A 20,057-nucleotide genomic window follows, 5' to 3' on the forward strand; every position below is an offset into this window, starting at 1 on the left:
CAGCACCAGTGGGGTGCCCCCTCCCCAGCCCAGCCCAGCCTGCTCAATCTGAACGCAGTGAGTGGAGGTATCTCAGCCGCTCTGTCTCTGAGAGAAGTAGGGAAGGTGTGTGCGCCGTCCGGTCCGCCACAAGTTCTGAGGGACCGTGAACCGGCCCCCCACAGAAAAAGTTTCCTGACCCCTGGGCTGGAAGAATAGCATTCTGGGAAATGTGCTCAGGAGCGGGAAGATAGCAAGTGCCAATCTTTTTAAGAATTTGGTTTTAGAAGTAGGTTTGTATTTTCTATGCTTGCGCAAAACAAAAAGTTGATTAAAGGTACTCATGTTGAGCTTGGATGCTACATGCAATTTTTGGAATCTCTCATTTGAATAAAGATCTGCTTTATACAGTGGTGCCTCGCAAGACGAAATTAATCCGTTCCGCGATTCTCTTCGTCTAGCGGTTTTTTCGTCTTGCGAAGCAAGCCCATTGACAGCTTAGCGGATTAGCGCTATTAGCGGTCTAGCGGCTTTTAGCGATCAGCTGAGAAGCGGCTTATCAGCGGAACAGCTGATAAGCGGCTTAGCGCTTAGGGAAAGGGCGAAAAAAAGTGAAAAAAAACCCGCGGGAACTCGCAAGATTTTTTCGTCTTGCGAGGCAACCCCATAGGGAAATTCGTTTAGCGAAGCGCCTCCAAAACGGAAAACCCTTTCGTCTAGCGGATTTTCCGTCTTGCGAGGCGTTCGTCTTGCGGGGCACCACTGTATTTCGGAAGGTTCTTTGTCTCTTTGTTTGTTCTGTGGGCGATTGGATGCCTAACATAGCATAACCAAATTTTGCATGACGGATCCTAAGATCAGGGAGCAGGTTTTTTTCTCTACGCTTGCATACAATTTGGGCACCATTTTGAATCCGGATGATGGAATGAAACTTTCAAAACTGCACTGAATTGTTTTAGTTTCTTAGCATTCTTGAGCAATGCTGGGCACTTTCCACTAGATTTAAGTAAATAATACATTTCACCTCTTTGACACGGCAGTAGCTGATATAGGTGCTCCCCCCACATTGATGGGGCAGCATACCTATGCCATTTTGTGCTCTTTTAGATGCGGCAGCCATTTTGTAACTGGTACCCACAGCACTTTTTCGAAATTCAAAGTACCCAATGCCCAGCCCCCCAAAAGTTGATGACTTGTTTTTGAGCTTAAAAAACTAAATAAAAGGAGGGCTTTCAATCTCATTGTGTTTGGTAGACTGAAACAGTTTGGTCCAGCTCTTGGAGCCACCTCTAAAAACGTAAGAGCCAGGGCCAATAATTTACAGAGATAGGTTGCCTCCCAGGACTGTCTGCTCTCATTCTCAGGATCAGTTGAAAAAAAATGAAGGACACACACACACACACACACACACACACACTGCCTCCAGTCTTTACACAGTCTCTCATACTACTAGTTAGTGCTCAGGATCCTTACAAATACTAGGCCTAGTACGTGACTGAGGCAGGAGAGCTGCAGTATTTCTGCATACAGAATGTATTTTATTATTGGAGGGGAGGATGAGGACCACGACCAAGTCATTATTTGTGTAAATGTATGCACATGACATCACCTTGCCAACAAAGGTCCTTATAGTAAAAGCTATGGTTTTCCCAGTAGTGATGTATGGAAGTGAGAGCTGGACCATAAAGAAGGCTGATCGCCGAAGAATTGAAGCTTTTGAATTATGGTGCTGGAGGAGACTCTTGAGAGTCCCATGGACTGCAAGAAGATCAAACCGATCCATTCTGAAGGAAATCAGCACTGAGTGCTCACTGGAAGGATAGATCATGAAGCTGAGGCTCCAATACTTTGGCCACCGCATGAGAAGAGAAGTCTCCCTGGAAAAGACCCTGATGTTGGGAAAGATGGAGGGCACAAGGAGAAGAGGACGACAGAGGATGAGATGGTTGGATGGTGTTCTCGAAGCTACCAGCATAAGTCAGACCAAACTGCAGGAGGCAGTGGAAGACAGGAGTGCCTGGCGTGCTCTGGTCCATGGGGTCGCAAAGAGTCGGACACGACTAAACGACTAAGCAACAACAACAAGTGCACATGAATGGATGTGGCTGTCTTATGTTCGGAAAGGCTTACATCTGAGTAAGTCTGCACAGGATTGCACTATACTTTATTCCCCTGCCCTCTCTTGACCAATGGTCTCTGGCTCTCTCTGTCTGACAAACGGACTCTTTTAGGCCTCAAATATTACTTTAGCTCTCGCTTCATTTGTTACTTTGCTCCTCCTGCTCCCCCAGCATGAGAACAGCTTTGGCACTTACTACTTATGTGGTAAGTGGATCCCATTGACCTGGACCACTTTACACACAAAACTGGCAGCTGAAACTTGAAACCCAGTGCTGCATGGTGCCATGACATAGGACTTGTGTTTCTTTGTGTGGGGTTGTGTGTGATGAAGACGAAAGCCACAACATTCCTGAATTGCCCACAAATGTCTCCAACCCCACACATTTGCCCATGTGAACATAGCGTGAGGAAGCAGTTTAAAAGATTACTTAAAAACATTTATTGACAAACATCAACACAGTTCTTTTGAGTTCAGACAAGCGAGGTGTGTGGCACCCAAGTGCCGTAAAATAAAAACAACAAGCCAACACTTAGATGTGTTTGAGGAAAAGCTCTAATCCAAACACTACATGGACGACTTCAAGACGCAGAGATCAGGCCTCTGCTCCAACTCTGAAGGAGTCTTGATTTAACAGGCCCCTGTGGAGACAAGCAAGAACAGCACACATTAGATGTTGCATTGCCATAACCACGGTGCAGACTAGAACATTTTGCATTGTTATATATTTCAAGGTATGGTTGAGCTCCAGTTGTTTTGTTTATTAACTGCCTCAGAAACCTCCATGCAGAAACCACTCACACATATACACACAAGTGCAATGGTGGAACAAATGCTTTCAACACACACCAAACATCCAAGCAAAGCTGCTTTGAGAGAGAACAATTGCAAGTGAAGGGAGGGAGTGCGTAACTTTTCCCTAATAACTCTTTTCCTGCTGCAAGCAGCAAGTGGAAGCGAGTGGGTGAACACTTGCCTAGAGCTCCCCTTAATCTTGAAGCTGGTCTGGCTTCTCAACTTGTACATGTGTACAAATATTATTTTTTAAGTGTAGAGCTTGTCTCTGAGATTTTGCTTTGACGCCTCTCCTCATCACTACGTAGCAAAGACTGAATTGAAATTCTGGTTTCAAAACTGCCACCTCCCAGCTATGGATCAAACTCAAAGTGGACAAGTTCCAGGACCAAGCTATGTAGACCATGTACTGGAGAAAAACTGCCCCAGCTGAGGAGCAAGTGGCAAGAGCTTTAGAAGGCCTTTGGGCAGAAGGGCTGGCCTTTGGGGTCACTTGACTGACCACTCAGGCAGGCTAGTGTTGCAGCCTAGATGCTGCCCCCAAAACTCCTGAGGTAGCCATGTGTCCTACTGGACAGAGGGGCAGTCCTAGTCCGAGTTAAAGGTTTGAAAAACCCTGAGAAGGGAGGAAGGGACTGGAAGTGACCCATCAACTGAGCCTCTGGACAGCACACTCAGCAGGTGCACAGGTCCCTGCCTACCATGTTATGATGAGATGCATGTCTATTTAAATTATAGTAATTATTTCAATATATAAAGAAGTTGACGCCAATTCAATGCAGATTTGTGCCTTTGTGATTCATTTCCTCTTTGTTGGCGATGCAAAACCCTGAGCAGGCCTTGCCACAGAAACATACTGCTGGCACATACTGGTGCCAGAACATACTGGTGCCCAAGGCAGTCTTCACAAAAGAATTCCCTCTTTTTTATATGCCTTACAGCAGACGTGTCTAACCTGTGGTCCTCCACTTTTACTGGGCTCCAACACCTATCAGTCCCTGCCTACATGGTCAGTGGTCAAAGATGATGGGAGATGCAGTGCAATGGTGTCCAAAGCACCACAGTTTAGCCCAGTTCTACCTTACTCAGATGTTAAGGAGATATAGAACTACGCAAGTTTTAGAGGACATCTGAAGGCAGCCCAGAGTAGCTGGAGAATTGTTGTCCTGCCAGAGACAACACCCATGAGCTTTTTGTAGATCAGCCAAGAGGTCGTCTGGTCGCATGACCAGATATTCTTGTAGGTTGGCTGTCCACACGACTGTTTCACAGATGGTACAGAACAACCCAAGCAACCTTGAACCTTCCCTCATTCAAGAAAGGAGCAAAATTGTGTGTGTGGGTTTTAAACATACCTGACTGTAGCACAGGCTGGAACTGGCCAGACATGCAGATTTCTTCCTGCTTCTGGCGCACAATGCGCTGAATGGCTGGGGGGAGACCACGGGGGTTGCGAGAGAAAATAAGGGAGTAGCCGTCATCGCAGGAGCCATCCTCTTTCAGACTGCGGCAGGCATAGGTGATGGCATAGTTGTCGTAGTCTGTGTCAATCACCCAGTAGTTGTCTCCTGAAACCATAACAGTGGTATGTTGTCACCTGAAGCCATACCAAAGTGTTCTGTAGCCAGGGCTGGCTTCAGACATAATTCCCTCCCACCCCAACTCTGAGTGATGGAAGAATGAAAGCGAGCATCTGTGTGCGATGCTGATGTTGACTATCCGAGCTTGGCTGCATGTTCTTTGCTACTGCATAAGTAGCAGCCCTCCCAGTTCAGAACTGTTACAGCTTCTTCCTGGCAGATGGAGAAAGCTACAAAGATTTGAGGTTAAACTCTGTAGGAAAGGAGAATCAGTGGATCAGAGTTCTCCTTTGGTTTTATCTCTGGCTACAATTGCTCTACGAGTCTTCGCTAACACTTGGGAGGTGGAGAAGAAGGGAACGTTAGCTCCCAGAAGAGAAAATAAGGTACAGACCAGACACTTGAGCAGAGCTGGTTGAATTTCTTCCTATTTTAAGAGTGTGTTTCTTAGTGCGTCTGCTCATTGGGAATTTACAAAGCAAAAGCTTCTTTGAGGACTATAGCCAGGGCTTTTTTTCAGCTGGAACTCACCAGAACTCAGTTCCGGCACCTCTCAGGTGGGCCCCATTGTCATGGTAAGAGAACGAGGGAGGTGTTCATGGTGAGTTCTGGCACCTCTTTTTCTAGAAAAATAGCACTGACTATAGTCAAAGGGTGGGATATTAATCTGAGAGGTGGGGTTCAATTAATGAGTCCTGTCAGCAAATTGGATCTGGTGGAGGGTGTTGAGATAACCCCTGGAACAAACAGCATTGTGGTAGGAGAAGAGGGGGGCAGGTATTCTGTCTGGCAAGCCAAAATGCTTGTGTTGATGGAACAGTCAACTTGGTGCAATGTTGAATGCCTCCCGGTATAAATTTAAAAAGTGGGATACAATACAGTATAAGAAAGAGAGAGCTGAGGCAACATATCCTCTTTGCTCTGGTGAGTTTGAAAGGTATATTGTAGGCTCCTCCCAGGTGACCTGAAGTGCAGGGCTTTTCTAGCTGGGGTACCCAAGATCTGGAAGGGAGGTCCACATAGCCCCATTGCAGAGTTCTATTCTTAATGTGTGTTTTAATTGTGTTATTGATTCCCCCCATAACTGTTCGTTTTGTTCTTATTACAAGCCACTCTGAATATTTTATATTAAGGTGAGACATATTTCAATAAAGAAAGAAATCTAAGGAAAGGGAAGGGCTTCCACACTGCTAAGATAACGTCAAAAGGGGCCACAAGACATACACCTGCCTCATTTGGGATACAGAATGAGGCACAACTCTTTGACATCCCCCTTTTCTCCACATTCTCACCCACAAGCAACAAGGGATATCTTGCTCACCTCCGCTTGACAAATAGCTTGCCAGGCCTTGATAATTCATGAACATTTTTGCTGGAGTGGTGGGGTCAGGCACCGAGTATTGGGCGGCCATGTCAGCGCAGATCACCCAGAACCTAAAACAGGAAGACAGAAAGAGGAAGTCTCGTTAATCGGAGCCAGCTCTAACTTTAGGCAGAGTGAGGCAGCTGCCTCAGGCAGCAGATCCTAGAGAGGTTGTGGGAGCCAAATCAGGTCTCTCAGCTGCTCCCCTTTGTTGGAGGCCAGAGCTGTGTGTGCCTGCAAAGCTACTTTGCTGCCCTTAAGAGTGGTGGTGTGAAAAAGACTCTATGAATTGAAAGTGGAGACGCTATATGTACTTTTCTTTCTTGTTCGTCTGTCTGTTTTTTACACAAGAAAATCTTTAATAAAAGCTAATTTTTGAAAAGGAGAGTTGTGGTGCACGCTGTCTCATTGCCAGTATTGAAATAGGATTCATCTGCTTCTGAACATGACACCCAGATCAGTATCCTGCTCAGCTGTCATCTGATTCTGCATTGCTATCCTAACCCTACAGGCCTCTTCCTGCCCACCATTCCTGTATCCTACTTGCCTCCATGCGCATTCCAATCCTACTTGCTTGGTCTACTCTTACAACGGAGATGGGGAAATCCATGGATATCCAGATGTTGTTCAACTTCAACTTTCAGTACCCTTAACCCTTGACCATGTTGACTAGGGCTGATCGGAGTTGGGAGTCCAACATCTAGAAGACCACAGATTCCTCCACCCCTGCCTTGCGTAACCATCTTTTGCCTCTCTCTAATAATCTGAATCCAATTTACCCTATCACCAAAATGCTTTTGACCGTATCTCTGGCCTAGTGCATCTCTTCCTGTCTCCCCTCACTGTGTGACTTTTCAGAAGTCCATCTTTTGTTGGCCGTGTAAGGACTTAAATCCTTCCCTTGAGAGGCCCACATCCTGCAATGTGGCCGTTCGAGAATCATGTAGTCCACACAATGACATTTGGTCCATCGTACGGCAAAATCAACGTGAAATTATGAAGCATTGACCTTATAGGCTTTCTGATTATGTAGCAAATCAGATTTGGGTATGTGATAACATCTCCAGTCTAATCAGAGGAAGGACAGTGTTTCTTGCACTATCTATGAATGGATGAACATTTTTGCCCTGTTTTGCTGGCCCTCATACCCAACAACTACTGGAATTGGAGCTTACATTTTGCGGGGGTGGGGATTATTTTGCAAATGCACCTTCCCCCCACTTTGGCTTAGCCCTACAACCTAGTAGTTGCCACAACACATCTTGATCACAGGAACAGAATACAATGTCATAGGAGCAGGTGACCAGGAATACAAGGAAGCCTACTTGAGGTCACCCTGTGACTTACCCGAAAAGCTTCACTCTGCCTTTGGAAGATGCAATCATAGTGCCGTCCTCCTCAATGGTATATTCAGCTGAGATGTTATCTTGTAGAAACAGGCCTTCTGGGTCTTTCTTGGCCAGCGCATACCATTTACCTGCATACTAAAATGCAAAGGACATTGAAAGTTACCAGGAAGGACAGTGACCACATGCCACCAGGCTAGAGTATTAATTGAAGCTGACTTACCAGGCATTGCCTGAAAGTTCAAAGCAAGCAGACTTCTATAATCCAAATCCAAATTTCAAACAATTAAGCATTGGTTCATGGATAAAGCCTAAATTTGGAGCCCTTCCAAGTAATTAATGTGGCAACATCTGAAGACCAAGGCTCAGTTTATCAGCAGGATCTGCACCACTTGAGGCTGCAGGTGGGAGACATCACTGGCCCTGCCTGTGTGGTCACCTTTCTGCATATGTTACCACCAATGACATTGAAACAGCTCCAATGCCTTTGCATGCCAGTGGCATGTGTACTAACCCTAACATGACAAGCTGAGGGAAGCATGTTTGGAAGCAGAGACCAAAGCCCAAAAATTGAGAAACACTCAAGGACAGCTAGCAAATTGGAAAGATATTTCAGAAACTTAATTGTCATTCCCATCACATTTATACTGTTGTGAGTTTGGTGTGCGCGCGTTAAACTAAGCACCAGACTCTTCTATCCCTGGATCCAGCAAGTGTTAAAAGCTAATCAAACCTTCAAATTCCAGGAAATAGACTAGCCTCCTGGTGAGGTGGACAGAGACCAAAGGAAGAGGCTCTGTGCAAGACAGCACAGCATATGGGTGGGGCCCCAGCCTCAACTCTCAGATAGTGAGGAGGAATAAAGCAAGAGTTTTGAGTTGAAATTTGGCTGCATGTGAGCTAGAAGCTGGAAGCAAAAGCAGCCAGCTGGAAAGCCAGAGAGGCAAAGCACAATGTTTGATGTTTGTCTGGATCCAAGGTTGCGAATATGAGAGAAACAAGACCCTTATGGGGTGTTGATACAGCAAACCCCTCCACCGTAGGCTCAAGTTGTATATATGTGTAAATAAACCATATATCATAAAGACACCACAGTCTCCACAGTGCCTCATTTCCAAAAAGAAACATGAACCGTGGGAATCTTTCACCTCTTGGAGATTGGGGTGGCTTGCAACAATACCTTTGCAAACGAACTGCATTAGAAGAAGAAGAAGAAGAAGAAGAAGAGGAGGAGGAGGAGGAGGAGGAGTTTGGATTTGATATCCCGCCTTTCACTCCCTTTAAGGAGTCTCAAAGCGGCTCACATTCTCCTTTCCCTTCCTCCCCCACAACAAACACTCTGTGAGGTGAGTGGGGCTGAGAGACTTCAAAGAAGTGTGACTGGCCCAAGGTCACCCAGCAGCTGCAGGTGGAGGAGCGAAGACGTGAACCCGGTTCCCCAGATTACGAGACTACCACTCTTAACCACTACACCACACTGGCTCTCATTACACGAGATCACTGTCACCCTTTATGTTAGAAAGTATTCATAGTTACCCTCTTGGGGTCAAAGTCTTCCTTCACAGAGAAAGATTCCACTGCACACGAAGGCTGCGCCGAGGAGTAATCGATAATGGAGATGATCGTCACCAGGAATGTGTACTGAGCGTATTTCATTCTGTGGAGCAACACAGTTTGTTCAGCACTGGTTAGAAACTTGCTCAGGGAGGTGCCGAATTTTGGTGTCACACAGGGGTCACTGAAATTTGAGATCCCAAGGTCTGCCACTATTGGCGGTGGGTTCAAGGGTGGAACTGGAGACATCCAAATCCTAGGAAATGCATTTAACTAAGGGTTCTTGGCACACTGTGAGTTCTATCTGCAGTAAGGTCTTATGCCAATAGCGAATTCATTTTCCAAAGTGCCAAAATGGCACCATCCTTTCCCAACAGAGAAGTATAAGCAAGCTCAGGGGAACTTCAGGGATCTCAGAAGTCCAAAAATACTTAGGAGCAAAAAAAATCTAAGGGGATAACAACACAAATCGCTGCCATCTACAATGAGAGAAGCTAAATTATAGAGACTGACTCATCTGCATTTATTCAGCAGAGATGTATCAAGCAACTGGATAACTGTCTCACAAGTAATGTCTGTTTACTTTATCGCCTTACACATCATTTATAGATTGCAAATATTCTGCTGCAAATGTCTCTTGTGCTCCCTTTGCCTCATTGATTTAAGTATGCTTTCCAGTTACTTTTCTTGAAACTTGACATTCCTGAAACCCTTGAAGCCCAATTTCATCCATGTTTACTCCAAAGAAAGGTCTATTGGGTTAAATGGACCATAGGTTTATTGCCTTGATGTACGTCCTCTCTGCTGGTCAGTATCCAGAACCCCAGTCCAGTGACTACTGGGTGCAAGTTGTTACTGAGATCTAGTTCTCACTAAGGTGGTCAAGCTGCATCTAGACTGTGCTGTTTCAGTCCGCAGGTGGGGACTTATATAGAAATCCAGCCAGATGGGGGAATCCAGCCAGATGGGCAGGGTACAAATAATAAAATTATTATTATTATTAATGTCCCTGCTTCGTCTTAACGAAACTGAGTCCTAGGCATGCTCTTCCCCCTCTAGCCTCTCACTCTGGAGCCCTCCCAAGCAAATGAAGGCTGTGCCAAGGGGGTCAGCTCCACATCTGGGCTTGTCTGGTGCATTGCTCAGCAATGTGCAGGACCCTCCTTGAGTGGGGAGCCAGAGGGGGAGGACAGCCAGCAGGACTGGGACTGTCTGCACAAACACTGTGACTCTCAGCTTCTAATCTTTCCTGGAGGGCCCTCCTTCTCCTGAACACCCTTGATCATTCAAATCTCCTGCTTCTATCAGCTCCCAGCTCATCCCTTCAGCTTACTGCTCTTCAATGTCCCACCACCAAGATCCAGGTTCTAAGGTGTCCTCCTGGGAGGGGGTTGTCTTGGGAGGCAGCCCCCCAGAAGTCGTCTTCATCCAGCCAGTCAGAGCCCTTCTTGGAGGGCTCTTGGGCTGGTGGCTCCCACCACTCCCCCTCATCCAGCTGGTCTCTGACAAGGCCTGGCTGTGCATTTTCCATCTGTTCCGTCCAGGAAGTTTCCCTAATCCTACAAGGTGATCTGCCTGCAGTAGTCTGCTAAGTGTGTCCATCTCCTTGCCTTGAGCGTTAACAGGCAAGACAGCCGCCACATGGCTGATCAAGCTGTGAGTATTAAGTAGGAGAGGGAGGTAAAGCTAACCTAAAGTTGAGAGGAATCAGATTTCCAGAACATAAACCATAAGCAATGAAGCGCTAGGTTGGGTGTAACATCCAATTCTATCCCCTAGAAACCTTCCAAAGGATTGATGTGGCATTGCTGAGGGTTAGTAAAGGTAGAGAGGTAAAGGACCCCTGGACGGTTAAGTCCAGTCAAAGGCAACTATGGGGTTATGGCGCTCATCTTGTTTTCAGGCTGAGGGAGCCGGCGTTTGTCCACAGACAGCTTTCCGGATCATGTGGCCAGCAGGACTAAACCACTTCTGGTGCAACAGGACACTGTGACGAGTGCCAGAGCGCACGGAAACACCGTTTACCTTCCCGCCACAGTGATACCTATTTATCTACTTGCACTGGCGTGCTTTTGAACTGCTAGGTTGGCAGGAGCTGGGACAGAGCAACGGGAGCTCACCCCATCACAGGGATTCAAATGGGATTCTGGTTACTTCAACTTTATCCTGACACGTTAGAGTCCAGGAAAGCTTCAGCATTTGAGTCTGCTGACTAGGTACACTAACCCTCAAGTGACCCAGGTAGTGCTGTGGTCTAAACCACAGAGCCTCTTGGGCTTACTGATCAGAAGGTCGGCGGTTTGAATCCCTGTGATGGGGTGAGCTCCCGTTGCTCTAATATGTACAGTAATTGCCATTCTTCAGGTGTTACTGTTAGCAATCTGGAAACAGCCACTTTGCAGTGACCCCCTCATATCCCTCCAGACAACACATGTATCAAGTCAAACTTGTTCAACCAAAGGGTGGACATCTTTTAGCCAACACCTTGCCATGAAATTCAGGTATCTGATCTGCACCGTAGTCCAAACCTTATGGAAGCCAATCAAAAGCATCTTACACCATCTGTGTAGTGGATCACACCACTTTACACGGAAGCTGGGCTTCCCCATCAGAGATTGTATTAAAAACTGGCCAAAGGCAGTGAAAAACTAATTATCTATGTAAATAACGAATGCATCTCAGTAGATGGAATAAGAAGACACCTCAACGAATCAGGAATAAAATGACACAAAATTGCATCTTCTACAGCTATTGAAAGACCTACCTGATGGATTGTTGAGTCTTCTTGAACTTATTCCAAGCAATTTGTTCTTGTTGCTCTGAAGCGGCCTGACTATGGATAGCACTGTGCTGGCAGCCTTTAAATAAGGTGTTTGGAAAGGCACTAATTGGCTCTTTGTCTCCTGGACCTGAGTAAGATGCTTAAAGATGGATAATCCATTATGTAAACAACTTCACTAGTAATCCCCACACTGGACCATCAGCTGTTATCAAACACACATTGCTTTGACCTAATCCAAGAAAGCATCCCAACCCATGAGCCTAAATAGCCAAAGCAGCAGCACCTCTTCCATGTCCAGCCCTCTGTCTCCTCTGAAGCACATGGCCTGCTAAATTAGAAACTTAAGATGCACTGGAACTTTCCTCCAGCGATCTCAAATATAGATATCTAAATAAAGACAACTATATATATCTAGGGGTGCCACCTTTGTTCTGGCAAAATACGGGGCAGTGGGGGGCAAAAAAAATTTCAGTTTTGTGCTTCAAAAGCAATCCATTACAATCTATTGCAGTCTAACAGGTTGGACCCTCTGGAATTTGTCACATGCAGAGACATGAATTTGTAAATCTGTCTGTGCTTGGCTACTCAGAGCTTAAATACATGACCTTTCACACACCTTTTCAAACACATGACTCTGGAGAGCATTCCTAACTTGGCAGAGAGAGAGAGAGAGAGAGAGAGAGAGAGAGAGAGAGAGAGAGAGAACCTGAAACACAGGACAAAACAGTATCAATACAGGATGCAGCATTTTGCACTGAAATAAGGGACAACCCTGTATTATACAGGACAAGTGGCAACCCTACTCTACCTGAAGTCTCCAGATTGATTTCTGTCCAGACCCAGAACTCACATGCTTAACTTTAGCAAAGAAACACTGAATCGCGTCCCTTTAGATCGTTCTTTATAACTTGCTGCCTGAAACCAAGAAGATTTTAAAACTTGCATATATTTTGCATGCACACAACTCAGTGAGGGCTCCATCCCCGAGTGACAGAATTTAAATTCTAAGGACCTCAGAGCAGGGGGCTATCTATCTATCTATCATCTATCTATCTATATTTATTTATTTATTTAATCAATCAATCAATCAATTAATTTGTGTACCATCCTTCATCCGTAGATCTCAGGCTGGTTCACAACATAAAAATGCAAGGTAAAAACACAAAATCTTCATTGCAAAGCACCAAAAACTTGGAGGTTACCATGTTCTTGTTTAATCCAGTAGTTTACTATTTCTAGTATAATTATTTTGAAAGCCTATTAACAGAAATACAGATTAAGACCAAAATAGTCTAACTAAGCAGTGGAGTACTAGTTCATGAGAATTCTGCATAAGATATTTGGCCAAGTTCAACAATCCTCATTTCTTTGGCTGAGCTCATCTGCTTGCATGCTTTGTACTCAAATAATATATACACACATCAGTGGTCTGTGTCATGGAGGGTTGGGTTTTTTTGCCATTGACTGCCTCTTTGGCAGTTGTGTTTGGATGGGTATCAAGCAGCAGGTGGACTGTTTGAATGCGCACTGATCCTTACCCTTAGTGCTGTGCCAACCCCTGATTACTTTGCTCTAATCGATAAAGTTGTGGCCTGTTTTTAAATACCCACACACAAATATATATGCACACAACAAACTTACATTTGTTTTATACTAGTTTATCTGCTGTGGTTTACCCAAACAACTCTGGAAACTGTAGGTGCAGTTTTTTCTTATAACAATTGTATTAAAGTTCCCTAGCCCCCTTGCAGAATTAGAGCTCCCCGGGCAGATATGCCCCATAGAGTAGACCACTCTGTCTTATTCCCCTCAGGGATGGAACAATGCCTTTCTGGAAGTTTCCCCTTCCAACCAGAATGCAGAGAAATGGCCTTCAAGAACCACTCTTTACCGGTCTCAAAGGAAGCTCAACATCTGTCTCTGAGGGCTAATCCACAAGCCACTAGATTGTCATTAAAAGGTCATGGCTTGTACCAGACTTTGGAGATCAGCAGCGACCCTGGGTGGAAACGCACTCCGCTGCCTCACCCATCCCAGACACAGTATCAAGATAAGCTCTCTTAGTTCAAGCACAGCACATTACATAAGGCCTCGTCGCACTCATGAACGCTCGCTCTTCTTGACCCTTCAGTCAACTCTGAATGGTGGTGATCCTCTTGGCATTTCCTTTAGTGACAATATGCAGCCTTCAAGTTACTTTTCATGAGACCAGACCATGACCTCTTCAATCCTAGCCTCCGAATTTGGCAACATATTTACAGCAAGGATCCCCATTAGGAGTTGAACAAGGGCTGAAAGGTCAGGGGGTGGGATGGAAGGATCTGTCCATTTGTGTCCTCTCGGTTTCTCAGTTTCCCCACACTTAAATTCAGTTATCCAGAGCCCCTACTGCTCTTCTCCCTTGCTCTCTCTGCCCGTTCACCTGTCTTTTCTGAGTGTTCAAACAGTGACAAGAGGGATGAGTTGCAGCAGAATCTTGAACATGCCTTGCAGGCTCCCTCTGGACTTCTGTGTGCATCAGGCCCAGAGGAGAGAGGAGGCAAAAGAATAGGCAAGAGTGGCAGCAACAAGAAAGATGTTTGGGGTAGGGGTGCTGCTGAGGATAGCTTGCCCAAGCCCCCTCCCCTCAAAACTAGAACCAGCACTCTTAACAAAGTCTCATTTGCTGACATAATTTATGGAGCCACTTCTTTTTTATTTTATTTTATTTTTATTTTATTTCAAAACCAAAAAGAAACAAAATACAAACATCAAATTCAAAATCCATATTCGTTTTCTAACATAAGCCTATTACATAGATTGCCTAAATTAAAATATACATGATTGCTCTAGGCTTCCATTTGCTCTATGTAAATACATCGCAGTTAGGAAATTTATATTATAAATAATATTATAGATTCTCACATGCCCCCCCACTCCCCTTCACCCACATGTGAGATCAATATTTTATTTCTTCCATCTTGTTGTGTTCTTATAATTGCCACTTCTTTCTTTTCATGGGTAAATATAGGGATGGGAACACAGGGCAATAATTTCAGATGACCTGTTTGTTGAGCATTCATCCTGATTTATTTGCTGGGACAGGAGATAATGGACTTGCTTTCCAGACACAAGTCCATGATTTAAAGCTCCATGTTGGAGTGGGTTTTGTTTTGTTTTTGTCCAGGCTCTTTCCCTGGGAAGCCCCACATTTCACTGTAAAAATCTGATTGCCATTTGCAGTTTTTCCAGGCAAAGTGGTGGGACAAAAACAAAAACACGCTTGGCCCTTGGATACAGAGTTTTAAAGCCTGGAGCTGTGCCTAAAAATGAAGCACATGGACATGCCCAATGTTGTGCATGAATAGCTGCCACTTGACCATTTGCTGGAGGAAACTTTTTATACTGGGGCTGGCTAAGAACTGAGGTAGGATGAAATCTAACTTTTTTCCTCTTTTGGCCCAGTCAAAACAATGTTCTCTCTGTCACCGTGAACTATATTGGGGTACATTCCAGCTACTGAGGCACCTTTCACCACAGCCTAGTTCTCAGAGTTGGTGTTAACATCTCTTATGTCGCCACCACCTCTGGCTCTTACAAAACCTGATGCTCTGAGTTGCCCAAGCAGCTGTGTTCTCATTCCTGTGATAATCTCCATTGTTGCCTGAGAAAGGAAATTCTTCTCACAAAAAGCTCGTTCCCAGCCATCGCTTCACGCCTTTTGCCATGCCTGGAAAGCCCAGAGAAGAGCCGTATGGTCACTAAGAGGAGGACTCCCCTGCTCAGCACCTGAGGGCCCCAGTCCTGCCACTCACCACCTGGCCCAGGGTGGGGCCTGATGGGCTCTATAAAGGACTGCTGCCGCTGCCGCGGGTGGGCAAAGAGGGCTCCCTTTTGTTTTTGTTTTGGTTTTTTGTTTAAATTGCCGTTATTTTTTTACCTAAGTCATTTTAAACTGGGATATTAATGCTGTATTCTTAGTTTTAGATTTTGATTTATGTGGAAATTGTTTCCCGTCTGGTTGTGTATTTTTTTGATGTGGTTTGTTTATTGTTCATGACTTTTGTAATTATGTAAATCTTGTCATGCTGTAAGCCACCCTGGACATTGTTTTTTTAACTGTGGGATGGCGGCATACAAATAAAAAATGATGAAATGATGATAAATGCTCCTGCAGTAAATCTTTTGCTACACAGCATGGCTGCACGCTTTTGAGAGGCCTGTGTAGGTAACACGAATGGGTCACGACATGCAAGGGTACATATCAACACGTTCCTTACTGCAGAAAGTTTGATATTCTGAGGAAGTAAGCCTATTGCACGGGACGCGGGTGGTGCTGTGGGTTAAACCAAGAGCCTAGGACTTGCTAATCAGAAGGTTGGCGGTTCGAATCCCCGCAACGGGGTGAGCTCCCGTTGCTCGGTCCCTGTTCCTGCCAACCTAGCAGTTCAAAAGCACGTCAAAGTGCAAGTAGATAAATAGGTACCACTCTGGCGGGAAGGTAAATGGCGTTTCTGTGCACTGCTCTGGTTCACCAGAAGTGGCTGAGTCATGCTGGCCACATGACCCAGAAGCTGTACGCCGGTTTCCTTGGCCAATAAAGCGAGATGAGTGCCGCAACCCCAGAGTCGGCCACGACTGGACCTAATGGTCAGGGGTCCCTTTACCTTTACCTTAAGCCTATTGCACAAGATCTCACAGGCAACAACAATTTCACAAGCTGATTTTGCTGGTGGTATGTCATTGGATCCCACCCCAAGATAGAAGCAGCCGCAGCTTCACAAACACAGTTGCTCTTTGGGTTGCACACATTCAACCCAGAAAGCATCTCTTGAGCTAGTCGATTAAGCTCATGGCATGATCGCTCCTTCCGGGCCATGTGTCTGAGTTCTTTACAGAGCTCCATGAGTTGTCAGCCTGCTATTGGTAAGCTAAGCTTGCTTCTGTCTTTATTGAGGCTGGATTTAAAAAGCTAAGGAGTGAAACTGTCAAAGGCTAAAGAATTCCATCCCCAGCACGTGTCACCACAGAGAGGATGCCCTTGGCCAGATGTCTACTTGCGCTAATGAATGCCACTTCAGACACAGTTCACAGAGAGTCTAGACCAGAGAAGCTGACAGGGCTACCACAGGACAAATGTATTTTGAAGCAGAAGGTTTGATTTAAGGAGCAGCCATTGTCCAAAGCTGACATGTAGCATCCCCTCCAACATTTCTCCAATGAAAATGGGGACATGGCTGTCCTATTCCATGCCCCCCAACATTTCTCCAATGAAAATAGGGATGTCCTAAGGAAAAGTGGGTCATTCCAGGATCAAATCAGAAACCAGGACAGCTTCTGTAAATCCAGGACTGCCCCTGGAAAATAGGGACACTTAGAGGGTCTGCATGTAGAATGTCAAATATACCTTTTCCACGATCATTTAGGGTGGTGGTTTTAGGGCCTGACACACTGGGCAACTGCCTGGGATTCCACACTTTAGGAGGTCCAAAAATCTTGTACGAAACCCTGCCTGCTCACCATACAGCCTGTTCTTATGCCTTTTTCCCCTGTACATGAACAATTTCCCAGTTCTCTCAGCACACCAGGAGGAGGAAGCCGCCATTTTCTTTTCGTACACGGTGAAGAGAGAAGAAATTCACGATTTCACGGGGATTGTTTCGCAACAAAATCTCAGCAGAGTGGAGAAAATATTGTCTTTCAGTCTTTTCTGCTGGCTGAAGAAGATCTCATTGAGAAAAGTTGAAGAAGATCTCATTGAAAAAACATTCCCAGAGCTGTGTGAGAGAGAGTAACACAGACTTTACTAGATGAAACATCAGAAGACGCCATTCTTGATCCAAAAGACAAATCTTGCGTAGAATTCTTTGAAGTTGTGGTGGACGAAACAATTGCTCACCTAAATGACAGATTTAAGCAGTTTAAGGATAAGCCATATTTGATGTATGGCTAAAATAGGAGGTGATGGCCTTACAAAGAGTTGCAAAAATCATCTTTGCACCTTGAACATTCACAGAGGCGGAGCTTTCTGCTCTGGCACCTGGAGCAGCACACATGCCGCGCAACTGGGGGTGGGGCTAGCTGCCCGTGGGGGCGGGGTGAGCACCCCAAGGGGACGCCGCCCACAGCAAGCATCCTAGGGGGGTGGGGCGGCAATGTCACCCCCCCCTCAGGGATGACACCCAGGGCGGCCAGCACTCACTGCACCCCACTTCCTCCACCACTGAACATTCAGTAGAGTTGCTCACTGAAATCAAGTGGGGTGTTTTAGGTTATATAATCAACCTCACGAGAAATGTGCAGCTTGGGCAGCCTTTCAGGCATAACATTTACAGGTACCGTGGGAATAAGTACTACATGTAAATTGGGGTAGTTTAATAATCAACATATCTACCCCAATTTACAACTAGTACTTCACAGTGTTCGCACTGTACTTGAAAGTGAGAGGTTGTTTTCAAATTTTTCAAATTCTTTTTGTTTATGACTCTCATTCATGTACTTAAAGTGTGGTGTTGATATAACGTATTAAGCAATGTTTGCCACTCCACTTGTAATAGAAACTAACCACTGTGAATGTGTTACGATATATCCAGTGCTTTTTTTCTGGGGGGACGCATACCCCTAAACATTTTGTGAATCTAAGTTGGCCTCATTGAGGGGCAGTATTTCAATATGAGTAGGAAAATGAGAGTACCCCTAAACATTTTTTTAGACAAAAAGCACTGGATATATTTCTCCATGCTTCCATGTACAGTGGTACCTCAGGTCACAAACACCTTGGATTACAAACACTTCGAGTTACAAACTCCGCTAACCTGGAAGTAGTACCTCAGGTTGAGAACTTTGCCCCAGGATGAGAATGGAAATTTCGCAGCGGTGGCATGGCGGTGGCAGCGGGAGGCCCCATTAGTGAAAGTGTGCCTCAGGTTAAGAAAGATTTTGGGTTAAGAACAGACCTCCAGAACGAATTAAGTTCGTAACCCGAGGTACCACTGTACAGATTAAAGTCAAATCATATGCCTGTCTTGCTTTCATACCTATAAGGGTTCCCAAATGACTCTCTTCCACATAGCCCCCCAAATCCCAGGGCCACCACGAGGGTGTGGGAATGCATCTTGTTTCTACCTCATGTGTGTGTAAATACAAGCTGGGCTGTCTTTAATATAATAATAATAATAATAATAATAATAATAATAATAATAATAATAATAATATCTTTATTGTCATTGTCCCCTCTCAGGGACAACGAAATTTACTTGGCTGCTCCATCCACCCAGGTAGGGCACTCCACACAAAATCAGAACAACGATAAAAACACTAATTAAAACAATACAGCATAATACAGCAAGGAAGATTAGATGACTTTCAAAGTCCAGGTTTCCCATTCAGGGCCGAGATCGATCTGGAGAAGAAGCTGTTCTTGAGACGGCTCGTTCTTGTCTTCATCATCCTGTATCTCCGTCCCGACGGCAGGAGCTCGAAGAGACAGTGACCAGGATGCGATGGATCTTTTACTATGTCCAGTGCCTTCCTATGGCACCTTGTGGCATAAATCTGCTCTAAGGTGGAGAGTGGGCAGCCAACAATGCTCTCTGCTGCCTTCACAACTCTGCACAACCCCATCCTGTGGGGCGCTAGTCATTCACAATGGCGCCATGCATGCAAAATTGGGGGGGGGGGGGCTAAACTAAATTTGGGGGCGCTGGGCGGATCTTTGTACCCCGGTGGTGCATATGCTAAAGACAGCGCTGAATACATGAATACACTATAGCATCATGACACATTTTGTCAATTTTCATACTGAAGCTGGTGAGATGCATTTAGAAATGTGCACCATCTTTACAATCTATTCAGCACTTCAGGGTACAACATATTAAATACTGGGCACAGGTTTAAACTATGGATTATCTGTTTCATAAAATTTATACACTACTTGGTTGTTGATGTTGTTGTTGTTTTAAGCACTCAAAGTGGTTTACAAAAAAGACAAAACCATAAAATCAGGAAAAATGTAGAGCAATAATATAGAGCAATCATGTTTTTTTGCTACCTCTTTAAACAAAGGTCCGAACACTGTCTTTGCTGTAATTCAGAATGGACAAGGAAGGCTCTCTCTCTCTCTCTCTCTCTCTCTCTCTCTCTCACACACACACACACACACACACACACACACACACACTCATAAGCACCCCCAGTGTCGCCAAGATTATGGCCGTTATTACAATACACAGGTCACAATTCCCTGATCAACATATACATAGTGTATTGCTGCCTGGAGCACCTCCCCAATGTGCTACAAGGTCATTTTGACAGACACAGCAGCTTCTTGGACCAGTCATTGTACTATGGTGCCATCCAATGGCCAGATCAAGAAATGAAATACTGTGAACGAGACACTGTTCTTATTCTGGGTGCAATGTATGAGAATCATTCCTAAGCAAGAAGTTTACCACCTACGAGCCTTTAAACCTCTCTTTCTGTGCACATGTATGAATATGAATATGGGATGGGTTGCACAGGAGCATGATTTTAAATTGACTGTGCATGCTATCTAATGTAG

At 45.1% G+C, this 20,057-nt stretch overlaps 1 protein-coding gene across 1 annotated transcript; it reads right to left on the reverse strand.

The window, feature by feature from the left end:
* Positions 1–2,515: 2,515 nt before the first annotated feature.
* On the reverse strand, positions 2,516–11,590 carry LOC309332449 (purpurin). The gene is made up of 6 exons (XM_081845655.1): positions 11,501–11,590; positions 8,719–8,839; positions 7,184–7,320; positions 5,795–5,907; positions 4,249–4,461; positions 2,516–2,739 (listed from the first exon to the last, which is right to left on the reverse strand). Exons 2-6 carry the CDS (start codon positions 8,836–8,838, stop codon positions 2,729–2,731), a joined length of 594 nt encoding a protein of 197 aa, XP_081701781.1. The 5' UTR covers position 8,839; positions 11,501–11,590; the 3' UTR covers positions 2,516–2,728.
* Between the last annotated feature and the right edge of the window lie 8,467 nt (positions 11,591–20,057).

The sequence above is a fragment of the Podarcis erhardii genome (genome assembly GCF_964252035.2).
Source record: "Podarcis erhardii genome assembly, chromosome: 17".
Lineage (NCBI taxonomy): Eukaryota > Metazoa > Chordata > Lepidosauria > Squamata > Lacertidae > Podarcis > Podarcis erhardii.

Bases quoted from the DNA above. Each gene is read 5' to 3' on its own strand.
- LOC309332449 (XM_081845655.1), bottom strand. From the start codon at position 8,838: ATGAAATACGCTCAGTACACATTCCTGGTGACGATCATCTCCATTATC. The intron at 5,908-7,183 runs GTAAGTCACAGG...TTCCTGTTTTAG, and splicing joins GGCAGAGTGAAGCTTTTCGG to GTTCTGGGTGATCTGCGCTG. The intron at 4,462-5,794 runs GTGAGCAAGATA...TTATGGTTTCAG, and splicing joins AAGCTATTTGTCAAGCGGAG to GAGACAACTACTGGGTGATT.